The sequence below is a fragment of the Dermacentor variabilis genome, chromosome 3 (genome assembly GCF_050947875.1).
Source record: "Dermacentor variabilis isolate Ectoservices chromosome 3, ASM5094787v1, whole genome shotgun sequence".
In the NCBI taxonomy this organism is placed as follows: domain Eukaryota; kingdom Metazoa; phylum Arthropoda; class Arachnida; order Ixodida; family Ixodidae; genus Dermacentor; species Dermacentor variabilis.
In genome coordinates this window covers 139,905,754-139,925,705 of record NC_134570.1, presented here as the reverse complement: position 1 = coordinate 139,925,705, position 19,952 = coordinate 139,905,754, and the positions used below count along the sequence as shown (strand labels likewise).

The 19,952-nt window shown below is 46.6% G+C and overlaps 1 protein-coding gene across 1 annotated transcript in view; it reads left to right on the top strand.

Annotated features, from left to right (window-relative positions):
* Window positions 1-19,952, top strand: part of LOC142574786 (uncharacterized) — a 128,932-nt gene that overhangs the window by 71,790 nt on the left and 37,190 nt on the right. Inside the window, exons 12-14 of the mRNA XM_075683800.1 lie at window positions 10,218-10,310; window positions 12,003-12,095; window positions 17,649-17,755. Of these exons, the coding sequence (XP_075539915.1) occupies window positions 10,218-10,310; window positions 12,003-12,095; window positions 17,649-17,755 (293 nt within the window). The remainder of the gene's footprint in view (window positions 1-10,217; window positions 10,311-12,002; window positions 12,096-17,648; window positions 17,756-19,952) is intronic.

Genomic DNA, 19,952 nt, shown 5'->3' with positions numbered 1-19,952 from the left:
GATGTAATTGGCTCATGAAGCATGCGTGTGTGAAGCGAAATGTTTCTTTTTTAAAGCATTAATACTAGTATTAAAGAGCACCGTCTTATACGAAGAAATTATTTTCATTGCAGTGAATTATAGACACGCTGGACGTATATATAACTTGTTTAAATTTTCTGTGGTATATCTACAGTGTCGTGTTGCATTCGTGGTGTTTCTGATGCGTGGGATTCATTGCATGCAACTGCCGACTGAAACGCGCCAAGCGTCTCAACACACTGGCTTGGCCGCGAGAAAGGGCGTTCTGTGCGTGGCGTTCCGTGTTAGAGACCAGATACGTACGGAAAAGTGCCTGGAACTCGGCAAGAAAGCTTCGCTTTAAAAATGGGTTCCAACCAATTTCTGAAGTCTTTTCCTAGTACCAGCGCTTTCAGACGGTGTGTCGCACCATCTTACCGCCTTCGGGATCTACCCGGATTGTAAGATAACACATTCGTGAAACTTTGGGGGTCATCCTCCTGGTTAACGAATTTTAACAAAAGATACGGTCCTGGCTACAATAAAATTTGTCAACACGAAAGGACTCTTTAACACCCAAGAAAGATGTTAAGTACATCCTATTACAATTTTTGAAGAGAAAATAAAAATATTGCTGTGAAAACAAACCTCAAGACTCCGCAACTGAGGAATCTTCGAAAGTATGCAGCAACGACTCTAGGTACACTTTAAAAAAATATGCAGAAACTCCACTGCAGTTGTCTAAGTATGTTAAAGCACATTCCCAAATTTCACTTGGCCCACCCACAAATTTCAAATTGGCCGATCCTTAAACTGGAAGTTGGTCGACCCCAAACTTAATGTTGGCCCAACCCACAAATTCAGATAGCTCGCCCCTAAATTTCAAGTTGGCCCACCCCCTAATTTCAGATAGCCCAGCCCTAAATTTCAAGTTGGCCCACTCCTAAATTTCATGTTGCCCCTACCCCAAATTTGAAGTTGACCCAACCCCAAATTTCAAGTTGGCCCACCACAAAATTCAAGTTGACCCAACCCCAAGTTTAAAGCTGGCCCACACCAATTGTGAGCTTCCCCATGCGTTTTCAAAGTAGCCCTATGTATGCCTATGGGTACTAAATCTCCTAATTTCGCAAATTACACATTTTTGTGCAGGTCAAGGCATTACCCTTTTCGCGTGACAGACAGACATTGCTGGGTGCACTCGCCAAAGAATGCTTACGCATTAAAAATACTGAGTTGAACTGGTCACCCCGAGAAAGGCATAATCAATCCACTGCTTGGGACCAGGCTGAGTAAACGCTCGTGACGACATGACTTTACATCCGTTATGTATGACAGAGTTAATCTAGCGGTTTCATAGGGCCACACAGCCAGGTGACTTGAGTGCCACAGCCAGGTGATGACTTGAGTAGTTGTCGGTGAGCCTTAATTCATGCTCTTCATAATCTATATGACGTGAGATATTGCTGAATTTGTGATATGATGCTGATGCGCGTACCAGGGGTTCTATTCTCTGGCGATCACCTTCCGAGATACTTTCAAGTTCGCGAGATTTCGCGAGACTATCGCTCATGAAGGACGGAAAATATAGAAGGGAGCATTGCGCAACGCGATTGAAGCCACACCCGTCGACCCAGCACCTGATCGTTACGTCAAAATGCGCGGTTGGGTTTAGTGCTCCCGCTCTGCAGGCGGAGCCACGGCATGGGAGCAGAACAAGAGCACACCGAATTAAAGCTTCTGGGAATATGACTGGGAACTAAACGTCCAGGCAAATCTCGATCCTTCCTCCGTGATCTCGACGCAAGAGGTCACATGTTTGGCGGACCCTGTGCAAAGGGGCTGACGTCACGGAGCGTTCGCTTGCCAAAGCTGGTTGCGTGACGTAATGCTCTCTCCTAACTCTTCAAGCGAAGCTTGTATTGGCTCACAAGTGGCGTTGTCGTGGTCAGGCAAAAAACCCAGTTGCTCCCACAGCAGAGCAGCTGCGGGAAAGGGTGGTTTGATGAGTTGACAGCTGCGCCGGCGCCAAAGCGTGATTCATTAGCAAGGATTCCAGCTGCATAGGCGCGCTCTCACGCCACGCGCGCAACCAATCAGAGTCGTTTCGCTTCCGCCGGGGAGGAAAAGGGCAGGAGAGGGTATCGCGTGCGTTGCGCCAGCTTCGTTTCCGTTCAGTTCAGTCCCGGAAAACGGATGGGGCGAGTACGCGTTGTGCGTTACCCGTAAGGAGCGGGCAGCGTTCGACGAACGGCCGCGAGAACTCGCCCCTAAAAGGGCTCGCCGTCGGCGCGCCGATCTAGCCGTTACAGCCGCCCGAGCCCAGGCAAACCGACAGCAACGAGAAGATCCCGAGCTGAGGGAGCGGGAGGTCGAAGCAATCAACCGTGACGAAGGTCAGGTGAACGCAGGACAAGCTTAGCTTACTTCCATTTTCCGGTAGGGAAGAGTTGGTCATTTTTAGAGCGAAAGCTTTACTAACCGCGTCGAGCCGAGTTTCGCCGTAGCCAGCAATTTGACCCTCATTTGACCGCAGCTGCGCTTTAGCCTTGGCAACGCATCACGTAAGTCAGCTTGGCGCATGCGCTTTCCGCAGCTGGGTTGCCGCCTGACCACGTGACTCACCGCGCGCCTGGCTAAGAGGAGCGCCACGCTCGCCTAGTCACTGCGGGCTTGGCCAGGGGTAGCACACTCTCAAGTTCAACAAATGGCCACAGAGGGCGAAAAAATCGACCGCGCGCCGCTGCTAACGAAACCAGCGCAGTAAAATCACTTCGCGATGCTTACGTTAGTTCCAACAGTTCCCGGTAGAGGCGTCGTAATAAGCGCCATTTTATTTTACAAACTTTCTCTTACAATTACCGAAGCATTTTTGTTACATAAAACACGGCGCAAAATTATCATCGCTGGTTAGATATTGTACTCCTTGTTAGTAAGTTTATTGTTTCTTCGTCATTATAAACGCAAATAACGTTCAGCATCACCGATCTTTCACGTGACCTCTGGCCTGGATTTAAAGTTTTACCGCTATTTTCGAGTGCACGGCGGTACGGATTCATTCGTTCGTACACTCAGACTGGTTGCTTCTTTGTTTCTAAAACTAGTTTCTTGCGCTTCGATGTCTCGCGTTATTTAACTTGGGGTGAAGTTACGTGTTCGCAAGCGGACATGTAAGCCCGGAAGTTGGGTTTCGGTCGTGAGCCATTAGGAACACGTCTGCATCGAAATGGTAGCTGGATTTTGCTGCGGCTGACAACGGCAATAACGGTGAGTCGTTTAACACCGCTGCTTGATTCGTTATATCATATCCGTCTCATTACCTTCCAAGCGGGCACAAGTTAACGAACTAGATCCTGCATTACATATGCGCCGTCAGGATCTCAGTTGCTGTTTCCTAAATAAACCTTTACTTGCGAGGCTGTCGTTCTACACACACAACCAGGAAAGAAAGCGATATCGGAACGCGTGTCTCATTTTTCAACTTCTTGTAGCCGTGGTCGTAGGTGACTGAGTAGCCTTATCAATATACATTTTAAACTTCTTTTTCGATTCTGCCGGCAACTTGTTTCGTCCACAAAACCGAATAATCCTTTGGTAAAATGAAGTGAAAGTACAGAATTTAATGTATTAAAGAGTTGCAAGCATGATAATTCACCCATATTTCGTACTTGTTGGTTCCAAATGTTCTTGCTGTTCAGTTTGGTTTACCGTAGGGCATTTATTTTTGCAGTAGTGAAGCGGTGCATCACGTTCGTGCAGAAAAATAATGCATCAGTTCTAATAGCTTCATTACTTTCATGCATTTGCTTGTGGAACCAGCAGTGTGATCTCTTCTAGTATATAAATGAACGCACAAATGTTCTTATTTGTGATCTTAATAATACTTATGCTGTTGACATGCATTGTAGTTAGGCAGACACCAATTTTATGGACAATAGCAATATTTATTTAACCCGCTGCTTAAGCACCCTAGAACAGACAGTACATTTGCATGTGTTCTGTAGTCGCAAACCATTACAATATATATGTCCCACCTTTTTGCATTTCATATTGCAAAATTTTTCTTTTTCAATTTCTGATTCATTCAAAATTTCTGTTCCAGACATGTAGTGTTGTAATCGCACCGCTGGTACGAGTTGTTGGGAACTCGGCGCTGACGCCCGTTGTTGCACCTGGGTCGCAAGCCCCAAGGGTAGCGTTGGCCTGGCGGCCTGGGGTACAACTGGAAGCATCCGAAGGTCCCGGCAAAGCATGAGTCGACTAGTAACAACAAAACAACTTGTTTATTCTAACATCGCAAAGAGTTGGCGGTCAGGTTGACCGAAGTAGAGAGACGGGAGTGCACTTTACTCAACAGAAGAAATCGGAGCCCTCTTTGGCGTCCGGGGGCAGCTGTTTTTATACTCTCGCAGTTGAGGGCAAGAAGGAACCCCTCTATAGACGAGCACGTGACTGTGCCGCTCGGGCACAATGGGATAAGGTGGCGCAGCGTCGTGTCGGCGCCACTCGGGCACAATGGGAAGAGAAGGTGGAGCAGCCGTCGTGTCGGCGCCGCTCGGACCCCCTTGCTTCACAGTTGTTGGGAGCTCCTCTCCCCGGCTGCCGCGCTTCGACAAGCGTGGGCACAATGGGAAGAGAAGGTGGAGCAGCCGTCGTGTCGGCGCCGCTCGGACCCCCTCGCTTCACAGTTGTTGGGAGCTCCTCTCCCCGGCTGCCGCGCTTCGACAAGCGTGGGCACCAATATGCACATACACTCACACACGCACATGAAGACACGTGGCATTGGAACATGCCTGGACGCGCTTGGCAGGGAGGCGTAGCGGCGGCGCCGAACGGGCCAAAATGTCTGCCGCTTTGAACGAAGCCCTGGCGTCTGTTGTATCCTCGCCGGCTTTACCGCGCGTCGTAGGCGAAACGTAACAGTAGCAATGAGGACGGCACCAGTATAAAGCAACACACTCCACGCACTAAACAGAAGCAGCTGCCTGCTACAAGGTCATTGTGTTGACGTTGGCTACTACTACAAGGTAAACAACACATGGTTCAGAAATAAATATGTTTGTTATATGCTGTATTGGCTTGCTGTTTGCAGCAGATATGAATGTTCGTTCATATTTATGGTTCAGTATAATTGCTTCGAACATAAAAGAAAACACACATGAGTTTGGCTAATCTGTGCTGTATCTCATGTGTCACCGTTCTGCCCCAACAGAGTCTATGCCAAGCACATCTTGGTCATCACAGGAGCTCCTATCTGCGCCAACAGGAAGGGGCTGGAGCCGAATTTGCAAGGCTTTTACACCAAGAGCAAAGAAGCGCATGCAGAAGAATATGGATTAGATATCAAGTCTGCAGAGGACGGTGTCAAGGCTGAAAAGAGCTTCAGCCACCATTCCACCAGCACGAACATTTGGCTGAGTCATCCAGGTAACTTAAAAAGGACTTTCTAGAAAGTCGATTTCAGATGCACCTGCAACATCAGACCAAGCACGGACGACGCTGGCCAAAAGATAGAGTTCCGTCAGTTTGCCCTTAATCAGCTTTCTAGCCATGTCAATTCCATTTGTGCCAGGTGTAATTTTTCTTCTATAAATGCAAGCTTTTTCATAGCCCATTTTTATTAGAGATCATTGATCCTCATGCAAACATAAAGGTCAACCGATTCTTCGCTGATACTTAATACCACTCACTGTCTAGTAGCCTAACATATCTGTAGCAGTATCTTCTAGTGTATGTTGTCATGCACAATTCCTCTCCTGAAATAGCTGATGCAGCATCGGTATGTGTCTTGCATTAGCTTATGCACCATGTGCTACGCACCATTTTACCTTTCTTGATGTTTTTAGCCTTCAGTGCTTGCAGAGCAGAGTGGCTTCTCTCTTGAATGCAAGCTTTCTCATTTTCCATATTCCTAGTCTCGTTGATGATTGCTCTCCTTCCTCGATAGCCTGGGTCTTTGCTCAAGCTACACTGAAGTGATCGACTGATTGCAGAATCTGGTTTTGCTGCCCCACATGGTTGTGGTAGCTGTGTTACGTTTCTCGGATGTGGAGGCCTGGTCAGTTGCATTGGTAAGCAGTCCCTCGAGGTAAGCATTTGCTCCTGCAGTCCGCAAAGCGACATAGATAGACTCCCAGTATACACACACCGTAACTGGTGCTCCCCGTTCGTTCTGGCCTGCTGCAGCCATGGGCAAATTGTGCTCGTGGCCTACCTCGGCCATGATTTGCTCAAAACGGAGACCAGCATATGTGCTTACATGGTTCGAAGTGTATGAAGTTGATAGCCGTATGGGTGGAAAGGCCCACAAGAATGGCTGCCGAAGGTGATGCCCACAAAAACGACTTATCCACATTGAGGCAAAGTGGGACACAAAGTGTGAGCCACACATTGGCGGCCCTCGAAAGAAAATAAATGTGCAGGTTGGAAAAGAGTTAACGCTAAAATGCCGGGTAGTCCATGTCGCTGTGTTGGTTGCGGCAGCAGATGCCTGCGTCACCTGATTGCTTTGCAATGGAAGTTGCTCATCTTCAACGGCGACTGTTGGTTCAAACAGGTGCGAGGCTCTGTCCAATCTGTTTGTACCGCTGGTTGTTGCTCGTTACCAGACCACCACATGCGACAAAGGCAAGCATTATGCCTGTAAGATGGTTCGTAGCCAATGTATAATGTATTGTCTGAACCTCATGCGGTGACTGATTGCTGTTTAATTTTGCTGTTATGTCACTTGGTTACGGTCGCAGCGTTATGTTTTTCGAATATTGCAGCCTGGTCGGTTGCACTGGGAAGCAGTTTCTCGAAGTAAGGATTTGCTCCTGCAGTCTGCACAGCGACACAGACTCCCAATTTACACACACCGTGATTCGTGCTACCCGTTCACCCTTTCCTGCTGCAGCCATGGGCAAATTCTGCCTCTGGCCTTTCTCGGCCGTGATTAGGCATGAATGGAGACCAGCATACGTGCTTACATGGTCGGATGTGTATGAAGTTGGGTGGAGCCCGCAGAAGTGGCTGATGAAGGTGATGCCCAAGAAAGCGACTTGTCCATATTGAGACTATGTGGGAGAACAAGTGTCAGCCACACATTAGCGACCTCCGAAAGAAAAGAAACGTGCAGGTTCGAAAGGAGTCAATGCTAAAATGATGGGTAGTCCATGTCGCCGTGTAGGCTGCGGCAGCAGATGCCTGCGTCACCTGATTGCTTCGCACTGCAAGTTGCTCATCTTTAATAGCGACTGTCGCTGCAAACATGTGGGGCACTCTGTCCAATCTGTTTCTGCTGCTGGTTGTCGCTCGTTACTAGACCACCACGTGCGACGAAGGCAAGCATTACGCCTGTAGGTAGGCGGCTGAATGTACCGTAAGAGACCCATGTATGGTGAATGCTCACTGTTGCCATACGGTTCGTAGCCAATGTATAATGTATTGTCTGAACCTCATGCGGTGACTGATTGCTGTTTAATCTTGCTGTTATGTCGCTTGGTTACGGTCGCAGTGTTATGTTTTTCGAATATTGCGGCCTGATCGGTTGCACTGGGAAGCAGTCTCTCGAAGTAAGCATTCGCTCCTGCAGCCTGCACAGCGACGTAGACTCCCAACTTTCATTCACCGTGATTCGTGCTCCCCGTTCACCCTTTCCTGCTGCAGCAATGGACAAATTGTGCCTCTGGCCTTTCTCGGCCGCGATTAGGCATGAACGGAGACCAGAATACGTGCTTACATAGTCTGATGCGTATGAATTTGATAGCCAGATGGTTGGAAAGGCTCGCAAGAGTAGCCGATGAAGGCGATGCCCACGAAAGCGACTTGTCAATATTGAGACAATGCGAGACACCAAGTGTGCGCCGCACATTAGCGGCCCCCGAAAGAAAAGAAACGTGCAGGTTGGAAAGGAGTGAACGGCTAAAATCCGGGGTAGTCCATGTCGCTGTGTAGGCTGTGGCAGCAGATGCCTGCGTCACCCGATTGCTTCGCAATGCAATTTGGGCATTTTTAACGGTGACTGTCGCTGCAAACAGGTGGCACACTCAGTCGACACTGTTCCCGCTGCTGGTTGTCGCTCGTTAACCTGAGCACCACGTGCGACGACGACGGTGAGCCATTTACGAGCTCGCGTCAATGATTCTAGCGTATTTCGACATGCAAATTTAATGTCTGCTATTGCACGAGAATGTACACTGCTTGTCTTCTGCCAATAAAGTCGCACGTTCTGTTCACTGACTTGTGGCTTGTTTGTATGGGCGTCAGTAGAGGCTCTTGGCAATTAGAACGCACCAGCTACGCGGCAGCGGAGGCATTGAGGCATGCTGCATAGCCGGCAGGGCATGCACGGCGCGTACCAGCGTATGGGAGCGGCGAAAAGCGCCCCCCCCCCCCTCATATTGGATTTCGCTCTTAAAAAATAAGTGCACTTCCGCTTCCGGATTGAGCTGCGTCATCTGGCGTCCACCTAAGTAAGTTCCATGCGCTGCCGCTGCTTATTTTCGAACCGCTGCGGAAGGTGCAGTTTCCCTTCTCTAAGTTGGTTCTTTATTCTATGGCTTGGCCATGCATGAGAGCGAGGCTGGGCCGTCTTCTCTGAGCGTTGCGGAGTAGAGGGAGGCTTTGAGCTGTCGTCGCCAAGCGGTGTCTGACATCCCGCGGGTATCGCACGGCGAGCTGCTTCACTGGAGAGGGTCCGGAATGCAATAGGTGTCGCACCGTCGAGATCTATGTAGCGACCGCGTTTGCACCCTGTCCGTTTGTGCTTCGGCGCTGCGCATGCTCGCGGCGTCTCTTTGCACGTCTAGCACTTGCGCTTTCCCTGTGACACAACAGGTGTCGCACTGTCGAACGATGCGTGTCCACCCAATCCTAATCACAGCCATGGCTAGCCACCGACCTAGGCACAGCCGTCATACCTGGATTAAAGATGATTGTATACTTAAGTATAATCATTACAACTAAATCAAAGGTTAACCAAGTGAAACCAAGACTTAACCAGCCTGAACCAGCTAGCGCCGGACGCCTCGGCGTCTACGAGCGACAGCTTGCTAGCAGTTGGTTCGCTGTCTTAGCACAGTTGGCACAGTGCCCGAACGCTGTGGAGCAAAGACGCCGAAGGCGTCCTGCTCTATGTTGAATTCCAATGGCGGAGTCGGAGCAGCCGTCGGACTCCGCGAGCGAGCACTCGACTCTGGCGTAGAGCAACGCCTCCAAATCCGCGAGTGGAACACAAGCTGCGCCGCCGGAGCAAGGCGGAAGCGGAACTTCTACCTCCGAGTTACCCAGGATGCCTTGCGAGCTGTCATTTCCTTCCGCTGTTTGCTCCCAGCACCGCCGCACCGGTCACTTGTCTCTTCAGCGCCGTTCACCTGTTGTTGTTTTTTAAAGTGCGGAATGGATATCTCGCTAAGCGTGCAGCAGCTTTTGCTTCCTCGCGAGTCGTGACCGGTGGCGCCTCCCAGCAGACAAACGTAGTAAAGGAAATACGTCACGCGGAGTTCCGGTCCATTCCGCCGATTTTAGCGGAGCATCTTTTTCTGCTCCGCGGAGTGACTCCCGCTCTGAATCCCCTCTGACTCTCTCATTGGAATACCTTACTCCCGCCCTCACTCTGTCATTGGAACGAACTTGCTCCGAAACGAGCAGAAAAACTTGCTCCGACTTCGCCATTGGAATTCAACACTAATCTCTTGAAATATTCCGAAAGCGAAAGTATCTGCAAGTAAATGTTTTCTTCTTCCGGAAGCAATCGCCTCAGTGAGGACATAGCTTCACCAAGTGAGACACGAAACGGTTCAGTGTTCTGGTGAGTTCGGGTAAAAAAAGAACTGTCTAGTAATTAAAAATTGTCTAATAAAACTGCATGTTGTAATAAAAAAGACAGGCACTTGCAAGGCGTTTCATTACCGCTAACCTATTCTGAATTTCTGTGCCTCATATTGATTCGAATAAACAGATCATGGCAAAGAAAAAAAAAGAAGTTTTAAATATGATTAGACGAAAGATAGGATTCGCGTATTTAAATTCTGGTGCATAAGATAACTTTGTGGATTGATTGATCAACTGATTGGTCTTAACGTTCCAAAGCAAAACGGAACTATCTGCGTTGCCGTCGTGGTGACAACTGATGCGGCCACCTAACACTCTCACCCTCCGGTCTATCTGTTTCCTATATCCAAGAACAGACAATACCGTTCATCATCCTCTAATTCTTTTTCTTTTCCCGTTTGCAGAAGTTGCAAGTCCAGTTCCGAGAATACGCCCGCAAATTAGCCAACAACGGAACCTTCGCAGGCGCCATTGTGCAGGAGCGTCTCACCAGCAGGGTCCGTATAGCGTGTTTATAGCGCGGTTATAGTAGGTTTCGTATAGCATGGTTGCATCCGTGCCCAAACAGGGCACGGATGTAGGGGTCACTGGTTAAGAAGAAAGGCAACACGTCGTAGTAATTATGAACGTGTCCTGACCATCGCATGGACAGAATTAGTTTGTTCGCAGCGTGGGCGGGTGTGTGGGCAAACAAACAAATGGGTAAAGGAGGCGAGCGAACGACAGAACAAAAGCACGAATGAAGCGTTGTAAGCGCTAATCATGCGTAATTTCCTGATGGGTTTGTGTCAGCGTGGCGCTGAGGGTGGTGACACTGATGGAGTCAACTAAGGGCGATGTGAATGGAAGTGTCAAAAACGAGGGATCAGGTAGGAAGGGGATGGGGGTATGGCTTCAGGCGCTAAATAGTAGAGGTACAAGAAGAGCGGTATATATATATATATATATATATATATATATATATATATATATATATATATATATATATATATATATATATATATATATATATATATATATGGCACAGAGAGGGAGAGAGAGAGGCAATAGTAAAGAACCGGGTTGTGTAAACAGGGGTTGTGAGTCGGCTGGGGTTAATTTCTTAGAAAACATGTAGGACTTGCGCAAAGATTATTTTTCTCCTTTAAGTTATTATGATGCTTCATTAAAATTTACTGTCTTATCTTTATTTGATGTTAATTTTGCAGTTTCACAATGTCCATTTCTTTCTTTCCTTCTTTCTTTCTTTCTTCACTCAACATTCGATAAGAGAGGCATTTATATACAAATACGCCTTCCATTGCGTACTGTAGAGCCCGAATATTTCAGTATTCGTCATGCAGAGGGTATTGGTCAAAATCTGGCACCGGCAATGGCAACGATATGGCCCAGCGCTGATCCTACGGCAGCAACGCAATTGCTGCTGCATTTGCCTGATGTTGGCCCAGTCTTGGCTCTAGCTCTCGACCAACATTCAATTGAGTTGCGCTTTGTCAATGTGTGAGCACTGCGCCATGGCTGGTGCCGATTTCTGCCAGAACTGGGCCACATTTGGCCCAACGCTGCTGTGCTGCCGAGGTACTAGCTTATTGCTTTCTTTTAAACCGGCCCGTTTTACTCTTAGCTGGATAAGTATTGATACGACTTATTTACCTGTACCTCTTTCCCGGACCATGTTGAATGCCAACAAAAATTGCGACGTCGGCTGTTTACATTTCAATTCCGCTCTCTCACCCATTCACGGCTGCACGATTCAATAGTTTGTACTTGATGTGTTCCATTGACAGTGACCATTTCAAAATTGCACTTTGGGTATGGGCACATGTGGTAATTTACCGTGTCTGCTTTGAAGGTCGTCCTGTTTTACAGTGCAACACCAATGTTCTTAAATGCTCGTTCTTCCCACACGTTATTCTTTACGTGGATTAATCCACATTAAACGGTTGCTGATTACAATTTTGGGGGCGTGCTACGTGCATAGCTTTCCCAGTACAACACTGCTGTTCACGAATTTTTATTCTGTTTGCTTTAGTTTGCCTTCCTTTTCTTTTTTGCAGTCACTTGGAACACGTACACCATTCTTTCATGCAGTAATTCCTCGCGGCGCTACAGCAAATTATTAATAAATAAAAAAAATAATGATGCCGTGACGTCGTCGTGTTCTCTTGTCAACACATCCATCCTTGCAGGTCGACTCAATTCCGGTGCTATTCATGTACCCGTTCAGCGACTACACCGATGACGAGGTCGGCCAGTATCCCCTCACCAGACTGGTGTACAAGGTGAGCATCTGGCTAGAAAAACAGGGCGCGTTGCAGTGCATACTTGTGTGGAACAAGCAAAACGGCCAGCTTAGCTGGTGCCGAGCCGCAGTTGCGCACCCTGGCGCGTTTTATTTACTTGCTGTAGTCTCGGTAGTTTCCAGAAAAACGCTGTGGACTTTAATCAAGGCAAATAAACACAGCATACTTATTTGTGTAAAAGTGACACGCCAGCTTTTGGCGCAAAACATTAAACAAAAAAAGAGAAAGAAAAACGAAACGACAGGAGATTGAGTCGCGCAACGCTATTTTCTGACATAGCCTCCTAGATAAGTTATCTAGGAGGCTATGATTCTGATAAACAACAGGCATATTGCATGCGGGTTGCTTACATACCGCTTTTTTTTTAAAACGCTCTTTCTTCCACTGCTTCTCATGCTGCCGCTTCTGTGAAATTTGTCGATTTTTTCTGGTATTAAAGCATACCCCTGCATTCATTTTTCAAAGAACCTTTTAAGTGAGTTTTGAACCAACAGAGTTGTCGGCAACCAATTGCTGCCGCCACCGGGCGCCTTTGGGGACTTCCTTTACATCGTTGTACTGCGCTTGACGACGCACCGCTTTGCCCACACTGATCGAATGCTGGCCCTGCCGCACTCCTAATCGCGCTGACCTTTTGTGTCGGCAAGAACTCGATATCATGTGGATGGACAATCCGTCGATGCTGTCTCATCGTGGAAACCGTGACATCGCCGCAGTTTGAGTTTATTGAACGTTACATGGGGGTGGGGGGGTTACATATGGAGACAGGTGTACTGAAAGAGGTCCCTTAATGTGAACACTGCAATGGGACCTCTTCTTAAAATACGCATGAAAATATTTAAAAAACAGAAGCAATAGCGAAACGCAGGCATGCAATACAAGCAAACAGGATCAATTGCGAAATACACGCAAACAGTACATACAAATACAGGGAGTTGGCAAGAATAGGAAGTAACGAATAGAAGAACTAATCAAAACTGAAGGACATATGCAAATATATGAGTAAATAAGCGAAGGCATAACGAATTGTCACATATGAAATCAATAGAAATGGGAACACTAATAAAACACACGACGTGAAATAACTGTACGAACATAAATGAGAATACACGAAATGCACTGAAGAGGAGAAACAATTAATGGCAGCGATCGTCATATAGATCAACTGCTCATGAACAGGCGACCTGAACGTGTGACAATAATTAATGAGGACGAGGTTTAGCCTCCAAGCGCAGACTATTGCATACATTAATGGCAGCGAAGCATACGATATTTTGTCCGTAATTAGTGGGAGCGCTAGGTAGTAAAATATTATTATTTTGGGAGAAACGTGTATTAATATAGTTAGTCGCAAATTTTTTCCCATAATAATTTCTTACGCGCAGGGACATGTACTACCCAGCTCTACGGGTGCAGGGACTTAGTAGCAGATAAATCAAGATATTGAATGATGGATCGATTATACACTCAAACGCCTATACTATAATGAAGTGCCCGGGACCTCCAGAATCCTTCGATAACAAGTCACTTCGATGCAAAAATCGAACCTTACCGCTCGCAATAGAGAAGGCTAAACACGTTCAGCAAATGAAAACATTTCTTTACAATATTTCAAGAGATACTCAGTGAATGAAGCCGCTACAACATTCGCCTGCAGGCTTTATCCCATAGTATGTGCGTCTGCAAGAAACCTTATAGCGACTAGGCGCATGGCATACTCTGCGACGAAGTCCGGGACCAACGCAAGACATTGAGCTCCATAGGGCGTCGAATAGGGCTATATTGCCTCCCTTGTCGTTAAAATTACTCTAGTGAGCGGGCAGATTTGCCATACAAGTTTATAGCTTACCTAAGTCGTTACAGTGATGACAAAAGTTCTGCGAAATGTCTACTGTCAGATGCGCAGTGTATTTCGCATCAGTGTGTACTAAATCAGTTCTGTCCGCTTAAGAAGTATTATCAGACGCAGTTACAACTTTGTTACGCCGATTTTGTTTCTTGTTGAGTTGCATAGTATTAAACTTCATACTGAAGTTCTTATATCTTGTAATTTGCAACAATTTCTGTAAAAAAGAATGACGGCCTTAATAAAAGAGATTGCTTCCTACGTCACTGCACTTCAACCTTTTGTTTTAAATACAACAAACCTCATCGAGCAGGTGCAGAGGCTGCCGCGAAAAGCGATTCCTCCGGCACCATGTGTTTATACGGCAGCTCCCGCGCTAAAGCTCCGTCTTACAACACGAAGCATTCTGCACTATGTCCCCCAGTAAAAAAAAAAAAATTGGAGGAGGCTTAAGCTTCGCCTTTAGGAGTGGAACGCGACAGCATTCAAAGATCCCTGACTGCTTCTCACGCTTCCCGGCAGCTGGACCATATGTAACCGTAATGTTTAACGGGAAACGCTGGCTGCGAATGCTATGCAGGAAGGCGGGCTTTCTGATAGAAACGCAGCCTTTTGCGTGGGCCACGATGCGGTGGAGGCGAGCGCCAGCTGGAGGTATTGCAAGGAACCGGGCGCGCCGCTCCGTGGCCCCGAAGATACTGTCGCGCCGGCGCGCGCAAATGGCCGATGCCATAGCCGGCCTATGAATGGTAGAAACGCTGGAAAAGGAATTTCTTTGAGTTTTCGCGTAACAAAATTATGTTTCCTTGTATAGTGAAATTACAATCCGACGCTATCATGTCTGTTTGTTGTGTTTAAGTCGTACTTTACGATTTTTTACGTATTTTAACTTGAGAAAATAAATTGATTCACAAACTTCCTTGTGCCACATTGAGGGCCTGGGTATGGGTGGTTCGAAAATCTATTTGCCGAAACGACGTCCGACGCCGGATTTTCTACGGCACGCGGCTCTTAAACGCTATTGGAAACGAGCCTGCGACATTGCGTTCTGCAGCAGGTCACTGTGCCATGATTGGGCAACCGCTGCGGGCTGTCATGACTGGACCTCTTCTACCATATGCTCATCTTTGTTTGCTGTTACTCATATATGCTTCTGTAGCTCAAATGCAGAGCGCTTCCACTTAAAATGTGCGAAATTACTCATTTTTGCAGCTGCCCAATGTAAGTATATTCCGCTTGCTCATTTTCGTAAAGGAACGGCTGCGCTTTGAAAGTGCAGTATAATGTGCACCTTCGTGACGACGAACTTGCACCGAATCGCCTACTGTCCTTACACGCCTGAGAAGATAATGTCGTGGACGCAACATATTTTTTAGTCCCGGCCACCGCGATTTCAAATCGCCACTTAATGAATTTGTTGGTTCTTACGCTTCTTTCCATATGCTCCTGGAGGGCGGGGGGGGGGGGGGTAAGGCTGCGTTGATTCTGAGACTATAAATAAAAGTAAAGGAAATAACATGGTCAATCCGCGAACAGATACTTATTTGATGTGAGTTATCCTAGATATGAATTATTCACGTAGCGGTCAATGTACATCAAGTGCTTGGGACCGCAGATGCTCCTGTACGTTGTTCGGTTAGAAACGCCTGAAGCAGTTTGCAACAAGTAACTTCTTAAGCAATTACTTCCCAAAGCATTGAATGAGCAATGAAGGTGAAGGCTTAAGTTGAAATTGAATCTGCAGGCTATATACATAGCGGGTGTTTCAGCGAATTAACACTTTCGGAAATTTTAAAAGGTTGCCTGTGGCAGATGGCACAATTGTAATTCATGAGCTGGTCTACTCTAAGAGGTGGACATCACTTGCACAAGCAAATGGTAATGCATAATCGACTAATTAAAATATATAATAATCAATTATTGGTTAATTACTTTATGGCCCATATTGCAATTTACAAATTCTAGTCGTGCAGTATGCAAGGCGGATCCACTTGGAACAAATTTTCGGGATGGCACCAGCTTCAAGATATTAATTCCCGAACTTTGTGGATAAATGCATTGGTGTTCCAGTTACTTTCCTAAAAAAAAGAACGTACTTTTATGCATTAAACAAAAGAAGTACCTGGAACGCCAATGCATTTCTCCGCGAAGTTCGGGAATTGATATCTCGAAAGTAGTTTCATCCTGAGAATTCGTTCTAAGTGGATGGCCTTGCGAACTCCATCGTTAGAATTTGTAAATTGCATTATGGGGGCATAATATGATTAATTAAAAACTTAATCAATTAATTTTTATTAATTAGTCGATTATTCATTTCAATTTTTTGTGGAAGTAGTGTCCGCCGCTTCCAGTAGAGCACCTCATGAACTAGAATTGGGGTGTCTGCCACAAGCAACCCTTAAGAGCTTTTGAAAGTGTTCGCTGAAACACCGGGTATATAACGCAGTATGAACTCAGTAAAACGACTAAGGGGAAGTGGGGGTCACTTGATCTTTCATTAGATAAAACTACATGAAGCCAACCGACAGTGAAATCGAGGAAAGCATTAGGGAAAATAGAGTTTCATTTTAAAAAAACTATGCAATTTAGAAATAAGAAATATGCAAATGAGAGTGGACGAAAAGGCAACTTGCCATAGGTGGAAGTTGATCCCAGGTATTTCGCATTACACGTGCTTTTATCTACCATTGAGCTACGGCGGCGGCTACGTACCCACCTACTCTCTTGGGTATTAGTGTGTGTGTACTATACGTAGGCCACGAGTGTGTTAGTAAGCACCACGCACGTCTGTGACGGCGGATGTAGCAGATCCTTTCATCCGCAGGCCTCACATACGTGACTTTAGAAGCAGGAAACTGACACTCCTGTCTATGTATGCCTGATCGATGGTACCAAAATTCCCAGAGTTGAGACTCTCGCTATGAAATGTGCATAGGAATAAAGGCAGATGATTTGCCCTATAATGTTTTCGTTGGCTACATTGCATGTTGGCTTCATATAGCCGCAAAGAACTGGAAGACATAGACGAACCGGGTCTTGACTTCGGTGAGACCCCTCGACCTACGGGGCTACTATCTTGCGACGGCTCAAGTGCAAGATGGGGCTAACCATAGGCGGGAAATTGCGGGATCCGCCTGAGGTTTAGCCAGACTCGGCCGGCAACACGAAGGACGTCCTCCGTCGACGTTTCTGCACGACCTTGTTACTACCTTTTGTGTTTGTGCTGTGCAAGCCTACCGGTTCACCACTGCCATGTTCGTGCTCGTCTTTCAAGCTGCTTTAAAGTTTGCTACGGGCTTGCTCGGCTGATCCTCTGTGTTCGCGAGACGAGTAAGAGAGCCCTCATCGCGATCCACTGGCCTGATTTCTTTGCTGAACAGTTGCATTATATTTATGGATGATAAAAAAGAAAGGTTGAAGCTTTCGCCGAAAGCAGTGTCCGAGAATGGTTCTTGAATGTATTAGCATGTTGAGAATCTTGAGCGTAGCTCCTAAGCTTTAACTGACAAAGAAAAGGAAGAGTCTGTTATTTTCTCTTTTTCTTTTGCTTAGGTGTTTGTTAGACAGATTTACACATATTTGGAAATTATTAACGAAAGATTACCTATTAATAGAGATGTTATTTGCGTAAGTGAACTATAGTTGGTGGTCAGTAATGTTTAAATGAGTGGATGGCTGAAATGCAGCCGGTGAACGTACCACCGAAAGCTTCGTTCTGGGAGCACCTTCGCTTGGTCAAGGAGGCCATCTTTGACGTCGGCATGCAGGACGACTTCGACAACTACAATCTCTCGTGAGTGCACCGAGGATGGAGGAGGGTAGTGAACATTAGCCCATCCGAAGCGTATATCTTGGGCTTCATGTACAAGTAACAGTGTGGTCGTGATTGTCATGGCTGAAACATCTGCGTTTTGAGCTTACTTGACCTTTACCGATGTACTATGAACATCTACAACTTCACTCGTGCATCTAGACCGTCATTTGTGCCAAAGAGCAGGTGCCGCTTTAGGTTCAGCATCCTGAGTCCCCTTGTACGTTATATAGGTATTGCACATCACTTTCAACCCCATTCAAAAAGAAGTCGGCATTCGTCAGGTAAAAAAAGTTCATCCCGAATATGAAGTCACATGCACGTGGAAGTGTATTGAAATGGTTTTATCAGATTGCTCCATCAGATTTCGAGAAAAATGATACTAATTCGCTCTACACCGCTAGGTGATTAGAGATGACGAGAAGCACTTGCGATATGCTTTGGAACACCGTGAGGTCGACATAAAAATCAAGGACTTAGCACTATAGCATGCGGACCCAGTTTACTACGTTACCTCTTCGTTGGTGTGCTTAGGCAAAAAAAATGTTTTGCCACAACAAGCATGCTTTCGGTTACTTTCTATACTGCTGCTTTCGGCATATAACCGTTGTAGTTGTATTTTTTGGCATGCGTAACATATTAACCGATAATAAGAACATACTTGAATATTATGTCCCTAAGCTGTCCATGCCTCTGAGGAGGTGTACACTACCGACGAATACTGATAAATTACACTTATTGAAAACCAAGAAGGCTTATATTATCAATTAGGCTTCGATGAACTTCGGTTTCTCGGACACGTCATCAGTGCTGAAGGCGTTCGGCCAGATCCCGAAAAAACAGCAGCTGTTGCGACGTTCCCGACACCCACAGACAAACAGTCAGTGCGACGTTTCTTGGGTTTATGCGCATACTACAGAACATTTGTGGAAAAAATTTCAAAGATTGCTGAGCCCCTTACAATACTGACAAGAGAAGATCAACCTTTCATGTGGAAAAGCGAACAACAAGACGCCTCTGACGAGTTAAGGAAACGCCTGCAAGCTTCTCCAATCCTTGCCCATTTTGATGAGACAGCCGACACTGAAGTTCATACCGATGCGAGTAACGTCGGCCTCGGTGCCATACTAGTGCAGTGGAATAACGGCCAGGAGAAAGTAATTGCTTATGCCAGCCGCAAGCTCTCAAAAACGGAGGCAAACTACTCCGCAACCGAGAAAGAGTGTCCTGCAGTCATTTGGGCAATATGTAAATTTCGGCCCTACCTCTATGGTAGACTATTCAAAGCAGTCAGTGATCACCATTCGCTTTGCTGGCTGGCGAATCTCAAGGATCCATCCAGACGACTAGCAAGATGGAGCCTTAGGCTTCAAGAGTATGACATTACTGTCGTATACCGTTCCGGGAGGAAACACAGCGATGCCGACTGCTTTTCACGCGCACCCGTCGAGACAACTGTGTCAGAAGAAGAGTTCCCGTTCCTTCGCATTGTTGACGCGTCACAAATTGCTCAACGACAACGAGATGACCCGGAATTGCTTCCACTTATACAGCGCCTGGAGGGACTCAACGTTCAACTCCCGCGTATTTTCTCTAGAGGGCTATCCTCGTTCTGTCTGCGAGGAAGTTTCCTCTACAAGAGAAACTTCGAGAACAGCGAGACAAAGTTTTTTACTTATCGTACCCACATGTATGCGAGAAGAAATTTTGCATGCATGTCACGAAGAACCGACGTCTGGGCACATGGGCGTGAGCCGTACAGTCGCCAGGATTCGTTTGAAATACTACTGGACCAAGTTATTAGCATCAGTGCAGCACTATGTCAAGACTTGTCGCGAGTGTCAAAGGCGCAAGACTCCATCCGTAAAACCAGCAGGCCTCCTGCAGCAAATGGTGCCACCAAAAGCCCCATTTCAACAAGTCAGTATGGACTTCCTTGGACACTTCCCAACATCATCTTTAGGGAGAGAGAGAGAGAGAGAGTAAAACATCTTCATTAATAATATTACTAATTAATTAATAATAAAAGCAGTGCTTTTGGAGGAACTAGAGGGCCGTAAATGGGATATAATAGGGCTCAGTGAAGTTAGGAGGCCAAAAGAAGCATATATAGTGCTAAAAAGCGGGCACGTCCTGTGCTACCGGGGCTTAGCGCAGAGAAGAGAACTAGGAGTCGGAT